Here is a 21,659-nt window from a genome sequence, read left to right as displayed (position 1 = left end):
CCAACAAGTCATACTACTGTATTTAGAACTGGTATTAGTATTGAAATTTAATATTTAGAAAATGGTATCAGATTCACTGACTTTCATGCAATCCATTAGATGTACAGCGTTCACTTGTGAATTCTGGAAAGTGTCTTATATAAGTCTACATACTGGAGTGCAACATAGCAACCTGCTGGTTTCATCGAAATTTTTATATATATACTTATAAGAGCTTAGTCATGGAAAAAATAGTCGTTATAATGGACTTCTTATTACAAGTTAATTCTAATTCTTTTGCTGTCAGGTAATAAATTGCAGAAAATTTTTGCTTTTTCTGCATTATAACAGTCTTCTCAATCATTTCACTCTAATATTAGTGAATGAACAAGACGTGAGTTGTAAAATAAATTTTTGGTCTCAAAGTAGTTGATTCTAAGACGATTTTGTACAGAATTTATTTTTCTGAAAGCGATTCAGCCAACCAAGTATTTTTAACACTATTTATTCAAAAGTTTGGAAACAAATTCAAACTGTGAGTTCCGGTATAATAAGCCCTAGCAGAGACCATGGTCTCTTTGTCACTGGGAGAGACTGCTCGCCACAAGCCATACTCATTATATCGGACTGTAAACTTGTTACACAGCTGTAATTTCTAAAATAGCCAGTGGCCATGGGAAAGAATTCTAGGAAGCATGTTTTAAAGACCGCTGGACTAAAGCAAGCAAAAATATTTCTTTGGGTTGTTTTTTTCTGTAAGAAAACAATGGAAATGTAGAATATTGTGTGATACTAGCTTGAGTCACTTTTTACCCTCAATGAAGAATACATAAACTATATTTCAAAATTGCACAAAACATTTGCTACAAACATTTGAAGGGAACATTTGCTGCAAAGTATACATATATGTAAGAAGAAAAGCTTGAACCCTATTGAATTATAACCTTCTCAAGTTGTCTTTATCTCCAGAAGACTGTTGATTTCTTAAAATTCGGCATGACTATTGGTGGGAGCAGATTATTCTACTTTTGGTAACAAGGAACAGCCACAATTTTGCTGACTATTCCAAGCTTGGTGGTATGGGACAATAACCATTCTTGGAATATTTCATATCAGGATTTAAAAGTCTTACCAGTATAATAACCAGCAGTCTTTACACAAATTTTGTTCTCTCATTATGAAGTCATTTTTATTCAGTCCCCATAGGTGGCATTATACAGAAGCATAATGTCACCTATGGGGACACTGCTCAATAATGTCCCCTAAGATAGACTGTGTATATTTCCCATATATGCATCTTGGTTATTTCAGAGAGCAAAAGTTTAAAAGTTAGTCTCTCATTATACTTTGATTTCAACTGGTAAGATTTTTCTAAACACTCTCAATCATGTCAATACGTTGTACAAAGATGGCTTCCAGAATTAAACTTTGTTATTTATATGTGTCAAATGTTCATGCACGTAAAGTACAAATTTAGTTTGCTTTTTTATACAAATTCTTATTCTCACCTTCAATTGAATTCCATACTGTTACCATTTCGATGATAGGTGGAAATATTAGAGCTAACGAGCTGCTGGCAAGAGCTCCAACTAATGAGATGAAGAGGTTCAACTGTGGAATAGCTATCGCCATACAACCTGAAACCATAACAAAATAATAAATATAAGAGAGAGTTCAGTCATTCCTGAGATAGTTTGTATTCAGTGATGATAATTAGAAAATATGTATTCAAATCTTGATCAAAAGAAATTTCCATTATTTTCTCAAGATTTCTTAGATACATACAAAAACTTGAAAGATTTTACTTTAAAACAAATGGAAAATTCAATTTCAATAATAACACTGTTTTTCAAATATTTTTACAAAACGTATCCCCTTAAGAGAAGCTATCCATACTTAGAATAAGACAACCATAAATACATTATCGGCATTGTATAGTATTTTATAATTATATATTGTTTATAATTTTTGATATATATTGTTTATAATTTTTTGATATATATTGTTTATAATTTTTTGATATACATTGTTTATAATTTTTTGATATATATTGTTTATAATTTTTTGATTGTGTTTTTAATTGGGTTGCTGTATTTTTGAAATATATGTCATCCATATTTGTTATGGGCATCTTTTTCTCAGCCACCTTGTTGGGCATTTTGCCTGTTGTGGCATTGTATTTGTATAAGAGGGAGGAACATTATAAATGAAAAGATGAATCTAGACTTACATGGTTAATCTTGGAAAGAAATACTGAAGCAAGTTGGAATATCACTGGGTGCCGAGTTTTGAAGAAAGGATAAAATTAAAATAAGATCAACCTAGCTTTTTTCTATAAAACTTGTTGGTGGTAGATGGCAGCACTACACATAACAAGCATTACAGAGAAACAAAAAAACTTCACGTCAGGTTTCACTACACGTACACGTACATTCCCGCATGTACCGATTTGTTAGGGGTTCCGCGGGGTGTGTGTGTGGGCAGGGTGCATGTGTGGTATAGCAGTAGTAGGTAGGGCCTCCAAAAAAAATGGCTCAGGGATCCATGATGTTCTTAAGTCAGCCACCTCGTTGGGCAATTTGCCTGTTGCGGCGTTGTATTTGTATATTAGGTAATTTCGATTTTTCCTTTTGCATCCTCTGTAGTATGTAAGTAGTGGCGCTATTGTTGCTGCAAAGAGAAAGTAAGTGAAGCAGAGAAGAGCTAAACGTGCCCTTGTTGGCACACAGGGCTTGAGTTATGAAGAGAGACTTCATTTTTTACATCAAAAGAATGCAGGTGTTGGGGAGGGGGGATACGATTGATGTGTTCAAAATTTTCAATGGGATGGATAGGATGGACCCTGAATTATTAAGACACTGCCAAACGACTGCTTTGAGAAGGAGACACCAGTATCGATTGGTAAGGAACAATTCAAGTGGTGTAGCAGGGAATTTTTCACCAATAGGGTTGTTAATAAATGAAAACTGCTTACCCCCTGGGAATAGTAAATTCTAACACAATTGATACGTTTAAAAAGAAATACAATAAATATGTTGGAGTAAATCGAGAAGCTATCCGTTCTTAGATAGACAACTATAAACATTTTTTATGGGAGTTGTGTTATATTTTATCATGTATGTATGGTCTTTAGCTTTTATGATTGCATTTGTTGTGGGCATCTTTTTGTCCACCACCTTGTTGGGCATTTTACCTGTTGTGGCCTTGTATTTGTATTTGATTAATAATGTGTTGCTTCAAACAATATCTCTGGCTGTTTCCAACAAAAGTAAGAATTGCTCACAACCTCAGTCTATTGGCATAATGAAATTTCTTACCTTTCCACAATGAAAAGACATGGTAGGTATCAGATTTTCAAAAGTTAAACTTAGAAGTATCTAAACAATCTCATAAGAGAAGTATCTAAAATGCATTAGTCTAAATATGATTATTTAGTATGAACTAGTCACCTCCCCGACACCTTGATATATTGCCCAAGTTTCAAAAAGTGAAATCACATCTTCTGATAATGTAAAACCTGCAATGAACCTTCAGGCCATAAGACTATTCTATCTCTCGTCAATTTTTTGCTTTGTCCCACCAATGACATTTCATAGAATCCGTTGGGCTAATTAGGCCAGATCTATCAATTTAAAGTTGATTCTGAACTTTTGGTTGATGACTAGGGCTGGGAATCAATTAAAATTTTTAACCAGTTAATCCAAAATGTTCAATCGATTAATCGACTGATTAATCACATTTTTTGTCTTAACTATATAATATTATGCTATAAAAATATTTTTATTCATTTCATGCACCTATTCGTCAGATGTAAACAAATGTAGGAATACATAATTTAAAATGCTTAACATATTTTATCAAATTCTGGAGTTTCTTCCCTTGGATCTTGTTTTTTCAAAAATTGGTTATTTTAAATCAGTCACTGATTTTGAAACTACTTTCAATTATATTGTTGCTTGTTTTACTACATAGAAACTCACCCAAACGATTTATGTGAGGAGTGTAGCTGATGCTGCCAAGAATAGGAAAAACTACTGTTCATAGTGGCGAAAATAAATTTTAGTCTTTGAACTTAATTTGAAACTGAAGTCACCAGCTTTTGTTGAATCGAATTGCATTTCCCCATGCCAAAAAATTTCATTAAAATATTGATTCAAATATTTTTAAATATGTTCACTTATCCAAAATAATATATGTAGTACATATTGACATCCAATTGGTTTGGTTGAACAAATCAAGTTAAATTTTGAACAGATGTAAAGACTCACTAAGAAGGAGTTTTTTGAAATTCGGTCCCTGAAATGGTCATGAGGGAAGATCAAAAGTTATATGGAGCAATCCTCACTGAAACTATAAACATGAAAGTTTATCAAAATTCAAGCTGATTTTGATCGAATCGATCGACTTGATTAACTCAATTAAATTTTTTAACTGCGATTAACAATTGATCAAACCAGCCCTATCGATGAAACTTGATGTGCTCCAGCTACAATTCAAAACTAGACCTGTTGAGCCAGAAAGTCTGGAACACTGACGACAGAACTGCCAGGTCTATTTTTACAAATTGGCAGTAATTAACTGTAGTGCTGTACTTTATGTGTACTTTGGAATGCTCGAGCTTCGAGATGCTAATGCGAGCCGATCTGCCCTTTAAAAAGTCTTGCCACAGAGAACAACAGGACTACAACGATAAAATCTTCAATCATTACACTTCACTCATGGTTAGAAAAATTGATAGCAGATGGCGGCACTACACATATCACGCATTACACAGAAACAAACTTTACGTTAGGTTCACAACATGGATGTGCACATTCCAACCTGTATTAATTCGTTAGAGGTTCCGCAGAGGAATATGTCTGGTTTAGTTGTAGTACTTTGGAATGCTACAGATCTACTACTATTGCAGTGAGACTTTTCCATGGGAAGCCAACTCACATTTCTACCTCAATTTCATGTTCTGTGGCTTTAATGATACACCCACATAGATAATATCCCAATAATGTATGTTTTTAAACACCACTTTGAAATGTTTATGAACGTTTTAAGTAATCCAGTATACTCACATGTCAGAGTTACTAGAACTGCTCGAAAACCCAATTCCATAGCTAACACATATTTCGATGAAAATCTATCTAGCCTGAATGAGTTTTGAATTTTTGGCCACAAGATTTCAATTGGTACATAAAACTGTAGAGCATATGACAAGAAGATCGCAGCAGCAAACATGATACGAATGATTTCTCCAACACTGCGAAATGCAAAAAAATTCATAAAATGTAATTGACGAACTGATAAACAAAAACATTTAGAAATTTAATACATATTCTATTTAGTCACATCCAGGAATTGAAAGTAAAGGTTGATGAATGGAGAGAGAGAGATGGCATGAGCACAATGTCACTTTCTGCTATTCATAAAAAATGTGTAAATAACTAGATAATATGCTGGCATGAAATTCGGAAGGAAAATTCTACATGCCACTGCTGGGTATGATGAGATTTGTAGACTTTTCCTTACTAATTTCATCTTTGCGTTTTACCTATCCAGTTACCCATAACTTGCATAGATAGCACAGAGTGACATCTTATTTCTCTCTCTTTCTGCACATAACCATCTGAGGCTATTGTCATCATGATTTACTGGCTGAGTCATCAGAAGGCTGTCCATTGCACAGCCCCATTCAGCATACGCTCAAAGGAAGGAAAATATCAGTGCTTCTGTTAGGTAGTGGTTCAGCACTCACCCAGAATACAGGGGGGGGGGAATAACCCACAGAGTCATGTAGAAAGAGATTATACAAAAAATCTTTTACACTTTCATGATTTTCCTTTGAATCTCATAGAGAAATTGGAATGAGTTACAAAATGGTTTTATTTAAAAAAAAGTCAAAATATTCAAGTGCAATGTGCCACAATTGGCGATTATCATAAAATTTATAAAATCATGTAAGTAGACAAGTTCAAAAAAAGGTATATTTCCTTTTAGACTGCAGATTACAAAAGAAAAAGTTAGTTTGAAAAGTTAGATGGCCTCTAATGATGATGATCATGACAAGATCATAGATGTCACCAAATCCACTTATCACCATTGAAAATGAAAAATCATTAAACTGAAGATTACTACAAGCTAATAATTTTTTTGTGCTGAAATTCGTCTCTTTCATGACTCAAGCTGGCACTGCCACATTATATAGGCTGGTTGCTCTTCATAAATATGAAATCGCAAATGATGAAAGAAGAAAAATAAGCAACTTAAAACTACCCTAAATAATTCATTAGCATTTTCCATACCGTATTATCATCGGGTAGATTTATAGTTTTTTCTGCCATCAAAAGATTGGGAAAAAAGCTGTGGTAGATAGTTTATTTCACTTTGCTTAGAATATGATTTATATGAAATACCATAGCAAAAAACCTATTTCTAAAAAAAATTAGTTTTCGAACACATAATCTTCTAATGAAAATCTTTCAAACTGCTTTTGATTAAATTTAAAGACTTAAAATTATCACAAAATATATAGTTGGTAATTGTGACAAACTAGACCTTGAATGCAATGCTTATCATTTGTAGCAGATGATGTGAAAATATAACTTACATATGAGCTTTAATGTTGAAAGTGATGCTGGGTTTAACGTTACTTCCATACTTTAAGTACCCATAAAAGCCAATGCCTGTATAAAGACATACCACTATGACCATTCCTGTATTAAGTACACCTATAGTTCCACCCAAGTCTTCCGGGGTAGCCATGGCATTCTCTAAAGGAAGCACCTGTAAAAAATGGATTAAAATTAAATGGTTTCCAAACACTGAATTTAAGGCAAAAAATGTTAGAAATCATTACATTGATAGTCATAAGCAGCATTAATAATATGAAAATAAATCCCCTAACAGCTAAAATATTCATTACCTTTTCCACTATGAATTTTTACTATAATTGAGAGAGCAGTAAAAATCCTACTTCCAAACTCTTAAAACTAAAATTTCTGCAAAAAAAAAAAAAAATATCTATATACATATTTTTTGAAAAAAAAAAAGGAGAGGAAATAAAAGAGTTCATTTCACTTACAACTCCTATTCCTTCAAATGCATACATGGCAGTCCCGAAATACAATGGCAGTTTTGACCATGAATTATACATGGGAACAGATTCAATAGCAGGAATGTCTGTAAGCAGGTAATAAAACACCATGCAAAGTCCAGAAATCTGTAAAATGTTTGCTATCGAGGATGCAGGAGATAATGTCTTCAAGTCTCTGATGAAATTGTACATAATCATAAATGGTAGAAAGATCGCCATATACTCCTGCACAGTAATGGGTTTATCTTTTGTCAAACTAAGTACGACCTAGAGAAGTAAATAAAATTTTTAAAATTGTTTTTAGTCATTTAAACCAACAAGAGAAATCATATGAAAAAAAAAATTACAACACATGGTTATGTAAGTTCATTTTCTTTCACCCCTACAAGCAAAGAGGTACTCTTAGATTTAAATTTTGTGAAAAGACCATATAGGAATGGAACAGTTTGGTTATGACTGATATCTTTGAAGATGTTTCTTTTTCTTTAAATTGGTGGTACTTTTCATTTAGTGTACATGATTATATTAGTTAAATATTTTTATATATCACACATATAATTTTTAATTTTCCAATTGAATTTTACTTTTGATTTCTAACTGAAAAAAAAGATTAAATTCGTAACAAAACAAAGATTGGCCATAGCTTCCCCCAATATAATTGAAAATGTGAATAACCTGATGTAGTTGATGTAGTGAGGTATTATACTGAAATGATTAATAGGCAAAGGAACTACTGAACTACCTATGCACATCTAAAAGGTTTCTTAGAGGGAAAAGGTATTGTATTAAAGAAATAAAGGGGTTATATCGCATTAACAAAATTTTTGGTTAAACATTAACCAAACAGCAATACAATATGAAATAAAACATACCTCATAAACACTGGAGGAAACGAACAAGAAGTACACACAGCAGAAGCCAAACTGAGTTAACATAAGCATTGCATTGACAGCAAACCTATACAAGCATAAAATTCAATAATTATTCTCATGAATTTCAATATCAAAGAGTATTGATGCATAAAAACACATATGTATATGAGAAGACATTTTGTGGGTTTTGAAGCTTTATGAAATGTTTTAATAGCTTTGCACTTATAAAAATTATACAGACCAAATTTGATTACGAAGGTGCAAACTCCGCTTGTTTCTCTTATAAATGTTTGATTAAATTCACCTGTTTTGATTCTAATTAACTTCTAAATACTTATTGAAATCTATTTACTGTATATTTACTAACATTTCTAATTTATTTAATCTAAGGTCGGGATTACACTATAGAAGCTTGATAAAATCCCTTTTATAAAACGTGAAAAATGTAACAAATAAAGCTCATAGGTTACATTCGAGCAAATGCAACCAATAATCTTATTGATTGAATTTTTTAAATTTTATAAAAGAACTTTTAGAAAACTTTTATAGTGTAATCTCTGCCTAATCTAAAATTCATGCTGTAATATAATAATTTCTATTAATTTTTCCACTGAGTTTTAATTAATGACACATATTAGTGTCTTAACTCATTCCATGTCTCCAGTTATTGTAATAATATAATGATTCCTCTAGTCTTCAAGCTATAGTTCAAAAACATGATAACCAGGCGTTTATCTGTTAATGTGGTAGAAGGCTGAGAAAAGCATTAATCACACATTTCATAGAAATAATTCCACTTGTCGATTAGCATGTCTCAACCTTTTCTCTCTTATGAATTGTTCCAATATGGGGGAAAAGAATTAAAAGAAAAATCCTAAAAAAAGTTCGACTGAAAAAAGAATTATCTAAATTTGCATTTAATGCTATCCACTGAAAATGTCTGCAGCATTGATGGATGAAAAGTCTAGTTATCTTGCTTTCAAACCACTTGAAAGAATCATGCTAATTGTAATTATGTTGAAAATCACAACATTTTGTCTCTCTTTTTATTTTATTAATATATTTTCTCTTTTCAAAGACCTTTGTAAGATATTCATTACAAAACCACTAGTTTCTAATATTCATAAATGACTTAAAACAAACTACTATGTAAGTTAAAGATAAAATGCAGTGATGAAACATTCCAAATCACAAAAAGAGCAAATAAGTTATACCTTGCTACGATTGCAAAGAATCTCAACTTCTCTGGGCCATGACGGAAAGCATTTTCAGCTGTGCTTGCATAATCTAGAGAGTTTAGTCCAACCCTACAATGCAAAAGTACTTATTATAGTCACATTGATGCATTCTTGAAGATTCACTGATAAATTTTGAAAATGCTAATTGTTGTGGAGAAAATAAAATTGAGAATCATGATTACTATTATTTAATTTCTGTGAATTCGGTAATCAATTCATAGGAAAAGAATAACAGGAAAAATCAATAATTCCAACAATTTAAATTTTTTTACATAATCACCAATACTTTGATTGTTTTTATTAATATTACAATAAAATTTTAGGTTTCTCAAATATCTGCATATTTGTAAAAAACATCTCTGATAATGTCTTTTTTTTTTCTTCATGTTTCCAGCCATAGTAATTTTTTATCTACTACACATATATAAAATGCTAGATAATTTATAAAACTGAAAATACGCTTAACCCCCCAGTTGCGGGCAGTTTTTGAAATTTTCAGTACAAAATCACTGGGATTTTTCTCCGCCATGCATATAGATTGCAATAATAACATACTCCAAAAACGTTATAGAATGCATAAAACGTAATATTTGCATTGCCCGCAGCTAGAGGGTTAAAGTTCCCAAAATAAAAGAACACTTACTTCTTTGCAAGGGTTCTGCTGCTTTTTATTAATAAATGCATACAATGCACACATATAACACCAAGGATTGGAATGCCTAAAGTACCAACCTAAAAAATGATATAAAAGAAAAATTGTATTGATATACTAATATATACCTGAGCAATTTTCACTGTTTCGATAAAATGTGTACAGCGATACCTTGGCTAATGAATGCTTCGGTATAAGAGTTTCTCTGTTAACAAATGTTTTTGTTGATATGGATGCACATGCTAACATAACATAGCCATGTTGTGAGCTAAGCTTTTAAAGCAATAATCATTAGAATTACTGTCACTCGATTTCAGTTAGTTTATTTTGCCTCTGAGGCTTATCCCAGAGATCATGCACACCCACCACTTTTCTTCAAAAAAGTTTTCAAACCTTCAGAAGTTTTTGATTTCAGCCTTAGGTTAGTTTTCGTCTTTTTTTACAGTGCTTCTTGGTGTTTTACAAAACCTACTTTAAAATATTTAGCATAACCTGGAACAAATTAAACAATTTTCCATAGAAACCTATGGGAAATCACATTTTGGTTAACAAAGATTTCGACTAACACAAACATGCTTCCAGAATGAATTATCTTCGTTAGCCGAGGTGTCACTGTATACTGTTACTTCTTGAAAATATGGTAGGCTAATAATGTCTCGGAAGGTCCTGTGATTTGTAAGAACATGTGACATACATAATTATCAAACTCAGAAGAGAAGAAGTGGTCCAGGACCTGGCCTGGCCATGGTAGAGGGCTCATCCGAACCACCAAGCTTAGAAGAGTGAACCTGGCGCCTGGCCACAGAAAACAACAAAGGGCTCACTAAGAGCTACAAAGACATAATAAGAGTTAACTCATAGACATAAAGTTTGTATAACAGGAATTTTTTAATTGCAATTGGGAAAAGTATGCTGTCTTGGCACAAATCAGTATTTCTTTCCACTGTTTCGTTAGTATCATGCACATGCGCTTTGAACCTCAAGTTCATTGTACAAAAAAAAACATTCTTTATGCATTTTTAAATTTTTCATTTCCATAATACTTCAAGACAAGTTTTCAAGAAAACGGACTCTTCATCTTTCAGAACAAAATATAAGTAATATCATGGAAGTTTGTGAAAACATAGCGGAATCAGTGAGAACTTCTGATACCTCTTTCACAAGCACAGAAACATGCTGCTGCTATAGCTGGTGTTTCTTTGGCAACAAAATATTTTTTTATATAATTTCATTTATTTCATTCATTAATGTTTTTTTAATATAATTTTAGAAACGATTTCCTTCCTAATCGAATATTACGATTCCCATGAAAACTGAAGTACATATTATTCTTAGATAAAACATTAGGAAATTACAGCAAAAATATTTAAAATTAAGACATAAAAAGTCAGATTTGGAGATGGGTACTGGCTCTTAAGTGCAGCTGTCACCAGTATAGTCAATTATTTATTCTATTTTTGTTCTCTGTTAAACCCATAGAGGGTGTTAGCTTTATCAATAGAAGTAAAAAAAAATTGCTCAAACACTATGAGCTTCACGAAATGTCTTGAAATAATAAAAATGAAAGCAAAAACGAAAGATCTGAGTCTATGCAGCAAATTTAATTTCGTGCAGGGAGATTTATATTTGGCCCAGAGACCCTGCAGGATCACTGAATTATACTTACTTGCTAAGGCAGTCAGAAATGTTTTACACCTGTGGGTTTTTGGCTATAGCTCGATGCACGAAATTCTGATGTTTGAATAAATACTGAGTGTGCGATCCCTTCTGTAGAATAACATGGGTGCTCAAGCACCCAATGTTTATGTCATGACTTCTACATCCTGCTGCATGGGGGGGGGGGGCATACCAGATTTTCCATTTGGCACTATTTAGTAAATTTATAGGGTGGAAAAAGACTAACATTTTCCCAGGCTGGAGCCATGTCAGGGGTCATGGCTTACGTGACAGAAAATCTGGGATAACAATGTCATTGAGTGTGCGCTTTTAGGAGGCTAAAATAGCGCTAAAGACACAAATGAGACAGCGCAGTGGCTAATGCACTTTTCTCGGTGCACAGTCACTAATACACTATTCTCAATGTGCAGTCGCTTCACCTAAAAGAAAACAATGGAATCGTTCATCGTGGCGTAGGCTATGTGCTTCTTGTGGTCTGCAGACTATATCAGGTTTGTATAGCTTTCATCTTCATACTTTTGGACTTCAGACTAGCATTGATGTTAGTCATAGTATAATTATCTTTGTAGTATAAATCCTATACATACTCCTTATACATTAATATTAAACAAATTAATAGAAGAATTTATTTGAATATATAATCAAATTTCGAATCTTAGAATCACATGAAAAATTTTATTTTATTTACTGCTATTTAGAATTATCCAAGGACGATGTCACTCTCCGCTATCCTAACAATTGCTCATGAGCTTTGGCCAGAGTTAGGTCTGACCGTCCTTGTACAGTCCCGTTCAGTGCACATGAGCTCCAAGGAAAGATTGAGATGTTCGTTGCCTTTGTAGTCTAGTGGTCTAGTGCGTTAACCCAGAAAGTGAAAGGACGTGGGTTTGACTCCTTGCAAGGGCAGTTGAATTTTCTCTCTTTCCTAAATATATCTTTACATCAGCCAGCTGTTGAAAACCTTCATATTTACAATTAGTTTTACAGTGAGAATAATGTCCTACCAATAAATTGCCAATAATACCAGTAAAATCTTAATGAAATCCAAAAACATAAATACTGCAGGGGAATGTGGATGAGGTGTTTGTGGTTCGGTAGTATTAGTAACATATAAAATGCTACTGGATTAATTTTGTTCGAAGATCAGTTTATCTGTATGAAAACTGAGATTGATACATATCATCAGTGTGTGTACAAAATGTCATATGTCAAATTGCTCAAAATTTTTCACACTTGTTTCATGCTCTGTAAAAATGTCATATATTTCTGACCAACAAAATGGCAGCTGTGGTGTTATTACAAATTGTCTTATGCATTGAATCCAGTTAGCTATTGCTGCGGTTTTTGTCCCTTGAAAAGTGCAGTTTTTTACATATGAAATTTTGCATGCACATCGATGATATCCAATTCTACAATTGTTAAAAACTAATTTACACACTTATTTTTGCAAAAACAGTTTCACATCATGCACACTATACACAAATATTTGTACTAATTTTATACAAGCATATTTGTACCAATAATCCAGCGTTAGAAACAGCTTCAGGCATTGCTAAAATTCCTGTACCAATATTGCCTTTTAATAGATGCATCATGGTGGCAAAATTCCTAAAAGAAGAAGATACAGGCCAATATAAGCAAAGTTTTATCAAAGTATCAATGTTTTGTTATGTTATGCACTATGTTATCAACTGTATTCAATGTATTGACCATTGTGAATCTCTTAGTGGCTGTAAGGTAGCACTAGCGACAAAAAAATTTCTATTATTAAATATGCTACTGAAGTCTGGAGCCTGATGGCTTAGTTATATAAAGGTAGATCAAATGAAAGCAGAAGTTATTATAATTTGGTTTATTTTCATATGAGTGTGGTGAAACTTTGTGTATATGTAAAGGGGGAGGTAAGGAAAGCCACCCCCCTCCCCCCACTGCAGAATAGTCTTGTCCAAGGTAGTCATCTGAATCATGTGATATGTGCTGGTGGTTGGCCAACAGAAAAATCAAATGTTTTTTCACCTACATCTGCAGAATATTTGTGAGTAAAGAAGAGCAATATGGTGTTATTAATTTTTTATTGGCAGAAGCAGTTGGAGTTTATGAAGTGCATCGGTGAACAAAGGTAGTGTATGGTGAACCTGCACTGTCATTAACTTGTGTTCAGGACTGCCATAAATATTTCTGTGAGGGAAAGGAATCTATAAATTATGACATGCGACCTGGTCAAAGTCACCTGATCGTCACAGATGCTTTGGTGAAAGAAGCCGACCAGATAATCAACCCAAATAGATGGCGCACAATAAGGAACATTAGCAAGAAGGATGGGAACATGCTTCAGTTCTGTTCATGCCATCATTGCAAAGAGGCTCCACTGTTGGAAAGTGAGTGTACAGTGGAAACGCTTGTGCCAGTCCAGCAAACAAGTTAATGGCAGTGCATATTCACAGTACACTGCCTTCGTTCACCAATCCACCTTGTGAACTCAAACTCCTTCTGCTACGAATAACACCACTCCAAGATGCAGATGAAAAAACGACAGATTGCCTGTTGCACCATATTGTTGGCCGACCACCAACACATATCACTGCGCAACTATCTAGGGCAAGTCCATTTCACAGTAGGGGGTCGCCTTCCTTACCCCTCCTGTTCTACTTCCACAAAAAGTTTTCCCCACACTCATACAAAATTAAACCAAATCGTAACAACTATTTTGTTTTCATTTGAGAGATCCACCCTTATATATCTACTAGCTATAATACCCAGCGCTGTTCTGGTTTTCTTCAATGAGGCTTTTTGGATCACGTGATATATCCCTTTTTCTTTGAGGGACATACAAACCGTGTCTAAGTTAACCAACACGGCGACTTCATGAAATAAACAAATCGAGATTTAAAGAAACGTAGAAATGAATTTTTTTCCCTTTTTCAAGGGACGCTAGGTATTTTGATTCCCCCCCCCCTGAACTTCAAGTAATCTGTCTGCCTGCTTCATCTCCCAAATAATTAAAGTTGTGGAATTTCTTCAATGTACTTTACGGACCCATTTAATTTTAAAACATCCTAAACTATATGAATTTATGCAGTTGAATATTGAAAGACAATAAGGAGACATTAATTTCCATGATTGAGAAAATGTTAATAAAAAATTGAAATCAATGTTATTGCATGAATATCCAGCTCGAAAGTAGGTCTGGCTAATTAATTACTTCATATTTAATCTCCTGGGCTTCGTATATCTCTAAGCAAACTCATATCTCAAAAATTGAGAATTCAATACAATTTTTAAAATTATTGATGTGGCAGGAAACAACACAGTTTTATACAGTAAAATCAGTAATTTTAACACTGATTTCTAAGGATATCATCCTTTGCCTGTCCCTCAAAGTGATGCTGATGATGATTCTGACGACTATTGGTGTGTCAATCCATTGTAAAGGCATAAACTATTGTAAATATATACTGGTAGCATTAAAGAAGTGAAAAACCATTGTAAAGGCATACACACATCTGAAACTCATTGCTAGGGAACTACAGTGACCAAAGTAAACGTTTTGAAAGTGATTGTGTTGAGGCCCAGAAACTATTGTTGCTCGACAGTATTTTTCCCATTTGGGGCATTTGACCTGCTCTGACAAAATTTTAAAGTAGCCTATCGTTCAATTCGGCCCCATTTGGTATATATGCAAAATTTGGCAACGATCGATCTAAAATTGTAGATTTGTAGAGAACATACACACAAATGGACAGAAAATCAATTTTATATACATAGATTTTGAGAGGCCCACAATGATTCTTGAGAGACACAGGCATACTTTTTTGTAAAGAGCGTTAGGAACTTACGATGTCTTTTTCGGCTGCTTCTCACCGAACTGGTCAGCAGAATCGATGTCATATGATGTTGTTGGGTTTGCAAGGCGAGTGGGATAGTTCTCATATTCTCTGTTGGCAGCCACAAGGGGTGTTTCTTCTTCTCTGTTATTAAAATTTGAGAGCTTCTCTGCCTGTAGGAAAATAGAACCAATAATTAAAATGGATAGATGTCTATTATTTATGAATAACAACAAAAGACAACAAAAATAATCGGGCAGGTATATTGTAAATTGCATAGGTCTATATTCACTAACTACAGCCATCTCTTGGAGAGCTCAATAAACCCACTGGTTCCGGCACCTATGTGTGTTCTTATCCTTTATTGTATGAATAATAGCTATTGAAAAGAGCAATTGTTCACACGAGTGATTGGGTTGTTCTGGTTGGTGAAAACGGCGTTGGTCAAGTACATTGCTGTGGTCATAGTGATGGACTCGCATCATGAGGAACTAGGTTTGAATCCGACTGTCACACAGTAATGGTCGACTGACATTGGTTTTTGTATTTCCCAACTTTGAGGTGTGAATGCAAACCGATTCCCCCCCCCCCCCTGAAAAGTCTTGTTGCAGAGAGCAATAGGCCTCAGCACCATCTTAATGCATGGACCCACCCGGGCACGGCCCGGGGGCCTCAAGGGAAGAGGGGACGACACAAAAATCAGATCTGGTTGAAATTTTTGATAATTTACCAGGTAAGGCCTCAGAAAAACCATTTGGCCTGAGAGCACATGATACTTTTAAGACAGCCCTGATAGGCCTATAACAGTACAATCATTGCACTTCATTATAGTTAAAAAAATTGATGGCAGATGGCATCAGTGTAACAAGCATTACACAGAAACAAGCTCCACATTAGGTTCACAACACATACACGCAAATTTCCAGCATGGCCCAGGTCTTCCACCACCACCTGCTAAAATCTCTTCATTGAGACAGAGCAGCGGGCCATGATCTGGTTAGGAGGAGGAGGTCAAGTATATCGCAAAATCATCACCCAAATCACAGGTGGTACCACTGTAACAGGTATGTTACAATTAAAGTCTATCTATTTCCCAGCAGAGGTGGATTTATTTTGCCACCTACAGGGTACACCAATTTTACCACTTTTTTCTCATTCTAGTCTAATTTTCTTGACCACTTATCAAGGCCGTCTTAAAAGCATCATGGGGCCTCCAGGCCAAGTGATTTTTCTGAGGCCCTACATGGGAAAAAGGGAAAAACCTTTCTCATTCATTAAGACAGCACTACCACTCATTCCTCGAATGGTTGCCCCCGGGAAAAGCTAATCGAGCCCTCTCAAAGCCCGCTTAACCTCTATCCCTGTGAAATTTACCTCTAAGTAACTCTTTTAGGCCGGTATTCACCGACATGTTTTAAGCTATAGTAACAATTTTTTGATAACAGATCGACACGGATTGGTTAAATTCAGGTTTTTAACCAATGTATGTAGATCTCTTATCCAAAAACTGTGACTACAGTTTAAACAATGTCGGTGAATACGGCCTTTAGTTGCTCATTGACCTCATTCCTCACTGTCTAGGTCACTCCCATGCTCACACTCTCCAAGTCACTCTTTAGGTCACTTGTAGGTTTCCACACCATTTTGTTTGCTCACTGAACTGGTCTCTTGCTTTTTAGATAATTTTTATAGTCTTTACATGCTTTCGAACTCTTATAGGTGAATCTCTCACTTTCTAGGCAGAAGCAGATTTTATGGTTTTCACACCCTTTTCTCTTTCTATCAGTTTTCTTCACCATTCATCTTCAAATCTGCGAACTTTCCGCCCTGGGCTATAACCCCGCTAAGCCAGCCCCCCCCCCGTACATACAGTTCAATGAGATCAATCACAACATGGAAATTTTATCATGGATAATAATGCTTAATATTTTTCATTCATATGATTGGTTAAATCTCGCGCTGAGAAAAAACAATACACACGTATATATACGCCCATCAAGAAATATTTCTTAAGATAATAACTATTGTAATGATAAGCTCCAATCACACAAAGGAGTAAAAGAAAGAAAAACTGAGATAACGGAATCAATGACACCCACGTACAAGAACCCGCATCAGTTTTATTGCTTGAGACGGAACAGAGAAAAAAAAAAACGCAAGGACGTCTCCTTACCATGACATCCGCGTTAATAACCACTAAAAGAGGCAAATCTCCTATTATAAAACTCTTTTGTAAATTAAATTATGTGTTGAAACTCCTAGCTAAACAGCTGGTAGATAGTAAACAGTACACACGGGTGATGTTGATGACCATTCGCGGCAGTCGCGACCAAACAGGTTCATTTGCCACTCTCGAGTTTGAATAAGTTTATGAGATGACGTCATGAGAAGTATTCTTGGTGGGCAGTGTTGACACAACAAACGCGTCTGTCGGATTGTGTTTTTTGCAAGATGTACACAGAAAACTGGGTGTTGTGTGAAGATGCTGATTTTTCCTTTTAGGCCGGGATTACACTATAAATGTTTTGTAAGAGTGCTTTTATAAAACTTGGAAAAATTCAACCAATTGACTAATCGGTTTCATTTGCTCGAATGTAATCAATCAGCTTATTGGCAGTACGGCCCGGGAGGCCTCAAGAGAAAAGGGGGGTCTCACAAAAATGAGATCTGGTTGAAATTTTCGAGAATTTGCCAGGTAGGGCGTCAGAAAAATCACTTGGCCCGCTCTTAAGACGGCCCCTTATTTGTTGTAAAAGTTTTATAAAAACACTTTTGCAGTGTAATTCCGGCCTTAGAAAAATGTTGATCTTTTTTTTCTTTTAAAGAAAAATTAATCTCCGCCTTTACCGGGACTCGAACCCCGGACTCCCAGGGCCAGATGTTGAATCCTGCGAACTACGCGACCGCAGAAAGCGTCAACTGAAGGAAGCCAATTTTTTTGGGCGTAAACTGAAGGGGGAGGGTGATTTTTTATCACTAAAATATTATTCGCTTACACTTGAAAAATGTCAAGAACCAGCCCTGCTGTCGCCTCGTATGCCGGACGAGTACTCCAACCACTAAGCTACAGAGGAAGGAGATAGAAAATTTCTTCCTTGAGGCATATATTTTGCATAAACAAGTAAAGAGCGATATCATGTTACATATACAGGGTGTTTAAAAAACATCACCAAAACGAATGGACAATTCAGGCATACGATAAAAATTCAAGCTCACATAGGAGCATATGTGCGCAAACCCACTACAAGGAGTTGTTGCGTCATACACCTGGTATTTTTGAGAAGGTGCGGCAGTTCACGCAGCGTCGATGTAATGCCTGTGTCTGGCGCAAAAACTTTGAGTATATATATATATATATACTTTATATCTACTGAAGTAACATTGTTCCTAAATAAGTTATCGTAAAAGGGTTCTTCTTCGTCGTCCTTGTATTATGCATTATTTTAAATCTGAATTGCCCTTTCATTTCGACGATTATCACCCTTAATTATCTTTTCACATAAATTAATAAATTTCCGGATACACCCATATTTTGGGGAACACATCTGTCATGGGAAGCGGGGTGTGCGCGTCCAGTCCCTCAATGTTCAATGTATACAGTATAGCCATCATGTGGCCTTCGTTTACGAGCTATTAGCTGGTCGTGTCAGACTGTCCATTCCACGGTCTCTTTCGGCATATTTACTCTCCAAGGAGACATATTTCTATCTCCTCTGTGGTTGAGTGGTTAGAGCACTCGTCCGGCATACGAGAGGTTAGATTTTGTAGAGGCAGAGATTAATTTTTCTTTCCAAGAATGAAAACAACATCTTTCCAAAAAATCAGCATCTTCACATTACTCCACCGTTTTCTGTATATCTTGCATAAACAAGTGGAGAGTGGCATCATGTGATATGTAAGGCGACTGTATAAGGACCTTATATAGTGGCTATAGTCATATATATATATAAATCCTTCCTCCAAAAAAAAATTTGTGACTTTTCCATTTTTCTACGCTTTCGGGATTTTTTTCTAATAAGGTTGTGAATAAATGGAATAACTTACCACCGGAGAAGAAATACGAATATATATATATATATATAAAACAGAAATATAGAAACATAATTCCAATAAAGAAATACGATAACCTTATTCGGATAAGTCGAGAAGCTATCCATACTTAGATGAGACAATCGTAATTTATTATGGGAAGTATACTTATATTTTATCATAGTTATTGGTTTTTTATTGCTCTTATCGGGTTGCTGTATTTTTGATATGGTTTAGATATATATTCGACATCCATATTTTTTACGGGCATCTTTTTTGTCTCCTCGTTGGGGACAATGACTGACATAGCTCCTGCTCTGTCTTCGTAGAAGGTAAATCCTCGCAACATCAAAAGACTGGCCATGTCGCAGGGGACGCTTACAGCATCAGGTCCAGAGATCTATGTTCAAGCGCCATAGGCGGAGAGATACTTTGAAAGTCTGGGGGTGGGGGTTACGATGATGATAATGTCAATTCATATATGTACACATATACATTAGATCAGTCGACTCCACACTTTGACGCTTGCCCCCCCCCCCGTATCACCGCCCATTCCAAGCACCCAAAATCCTTTCCACGCGATGCCTCCACCAGCAGCAACCACACTGACCATAGAAAATAGCCCCAACGACCATAATTTACATCAACCATCAACGTTTCTCAACCTACGGTCTGCAGGGTCATTACATGAATGGCATATTTTGTGCAATGGAATTGAATTTTTAAAAAGTTTTTATGATATGATAATTATAAAAAAAAAAAAGATAAATTTTAGATTTTATGGAAAGTTTTCTTCGAAATTGATCTTTTGACGCAACAGGGGTCCGCTGCGTATCGACCTTCACTAAAGGGGGTTCGCGACATCAAAAAAATTATGAAACACTGATCTACCTACACTTTGGAGCCTATTCCGAACTGCGACGCAGGGCCGTCTCAAGACCATCATGGGCCCCAGGGCGAAGTGATTTTTGCGAGGCCCTACCTGGCAAACTCTCGAAAATTTCAACCAGATCTAATTTTGTGAGGCCCCTTCGTCGCTTGAGGCCCCCGGGCCGTGCCCGGGTGGGCCCATGCGTTAAGACGGCACTGCTGCGATGCAGGAACAATCCTGCCTCAGCTAGGATTCGAACCCAGATTTGCATAGGTGATATCCTCAGTGGTTCCCAAACTTTTCATGTCACGGAATACTTTTTAGGAGAAAATTTCACCATGGAGCACCACTAATTTTCAAAACACTTATACGATCTTAACACACTAAAATACCACGAAATAGAGATAGACAACAGCATGCATATCTTTTAGCACTACTCAGTACTCATCCGCATCTGTGCAAATGTTACCCATTTTACGTACAGCCTTTTTGCAACAAATTTTAGCGATTTATAGTTGCAGTATCGGTGACAAATCTCTGAATCCGATGCGTGTATTAACATTTAGGAAATGAGAGGGGAAAAAGAGAATAGCAGCTTTTCCTCCCGAACCACATTTCTTATTTACGTAAGTGATACTGTATGATATATATTATTTTTTTAACTCGTTAAACATTGAACATTGAAGGACCGGACACACCCCGCTTCCCATCTCAGAAAGATATCGAAGCTTTCCCGGGGGATGGGTGTATCCGGAAATTTATTAATTTATGTGAAAATAACAATGATATACATATATACAATAAATAATCTGGAATAAATAATCGTACAAATTGTGATCATATAGCATCATCCACAGATAATCAGTCCACAATCGTAATAGTCCTTATATAAATAATCAAAGAATAATTTTTGTCTTGTATGTGATAGAATCTGGAAGTGAGTTTATCCAATCTAGAATATACCAATCTCAGCAATCAAGCTGTAATAAGATATAAATTGACGTCCATATGTCCGGCATCTCCATTTCATTCACACCCGCCGGAAAAGGATGAAACAGTAGACACTTGTCTTCTTGGGCATAACTCGTTAGACAGTAGCGAGGGGGAGAGAAGAATAATTAGTTTAAGAAGAAAAAACCAATTCCTGTTTATAGAGTTACCAATAAAACATCTCGATGAAGGAGTGAATATAGAGGGAGCTCGAATGCATGTTTTTTTATCTACTCTAGGCCGAGATATCTCGGCCCGTTATACGGGAAGAGGTTTAAGTAGTGGCCAAAGAAATGAGATTCTACAGTCCATTTCAGAGTTTAAGTTAAACATGGAAAGCCACAAGCCTAAATTCAGTTGTCATAGTCTTACTTCTGCAAAATAATAATTTGGGGACACACAGAAATTAAAGATTTTATACGGTTAACCGTCAAAAAAGTTTT

At 35.3% G+C, this 21,659-nt stretch overlaps 1 protein-coding gene across 3 annotated transcripts in view; it reads right to left on the bottom strand.

Moving 5' to 3' along the window:
* Positions 1-21,659, bottom strand: part of LOC149068932 (proton-coupled amino acid transporter 1-like) — a 40,013-nt gene that overhangs the window by 3,209 nt on the left and 15,145 nt on the right. For 2 of the 3 annotated variants that reach the window (XM_089251298.1, XM_089251297.1), the window contains exons 2-10: positions 15,339-15,499; positions 13,020-13,110; positions 9,817-9,905; positions 9,150-9,242; positions 7,936-8,020; positions 7,052-7,330; positions 6,578-6,753; positions 5,046-5,230; positions 1,488-1,616 (exon numbers count right to left, since the gene is read on the bottom strand). In XM_089251298.1, coding sequence (XP_089107424.1) covers positions 1,488-1,616; positions 5,046-5,230; positions 6,578-6,753; positions 7,052-7,330; positions 7,936-8,020; positions 9,150-9,242; positions 9,817-9,905; positions 13,020-13,110; positions 15,339-15,499 — 1,288 coding nt within the window. Of the gene's footprint in view, positions 1-1,487; positions 1,617-5,045; positions 5,231-6,577; positions 6,754-7,051; positions 7,331-7,935; positions 8,021-9,149; positions 9,243-9,816; positions 9,906-13,019; positions 13,111-15,338; positions 15,500-17,499; positions 17,621-21,659 lie in introns of those variants that run through there. The other variant, XM_089251299.1, reaches the window with a different exon arrangement.

Source organism: Pholcus phalangioides, unplaced genomic scaffold (genome assembly GCF_987345545.1).
Source record: "Pholcus phalangioides strain wild (caught in Gottingen) unplaced genomic scaffold, Ppha-v1.0 ptg000024l_1, whole genome shotgun sequence".
Taxonomy (NCBI): Eukaryota; Metazoa; Arthropoda; class Arachnida; order Araneae; family Pholcidae; genus Pholcus; species Pholcus phalangioides.
This window is presented reverse-complemented; position numbering and strand designations above follow the sequence as displayed.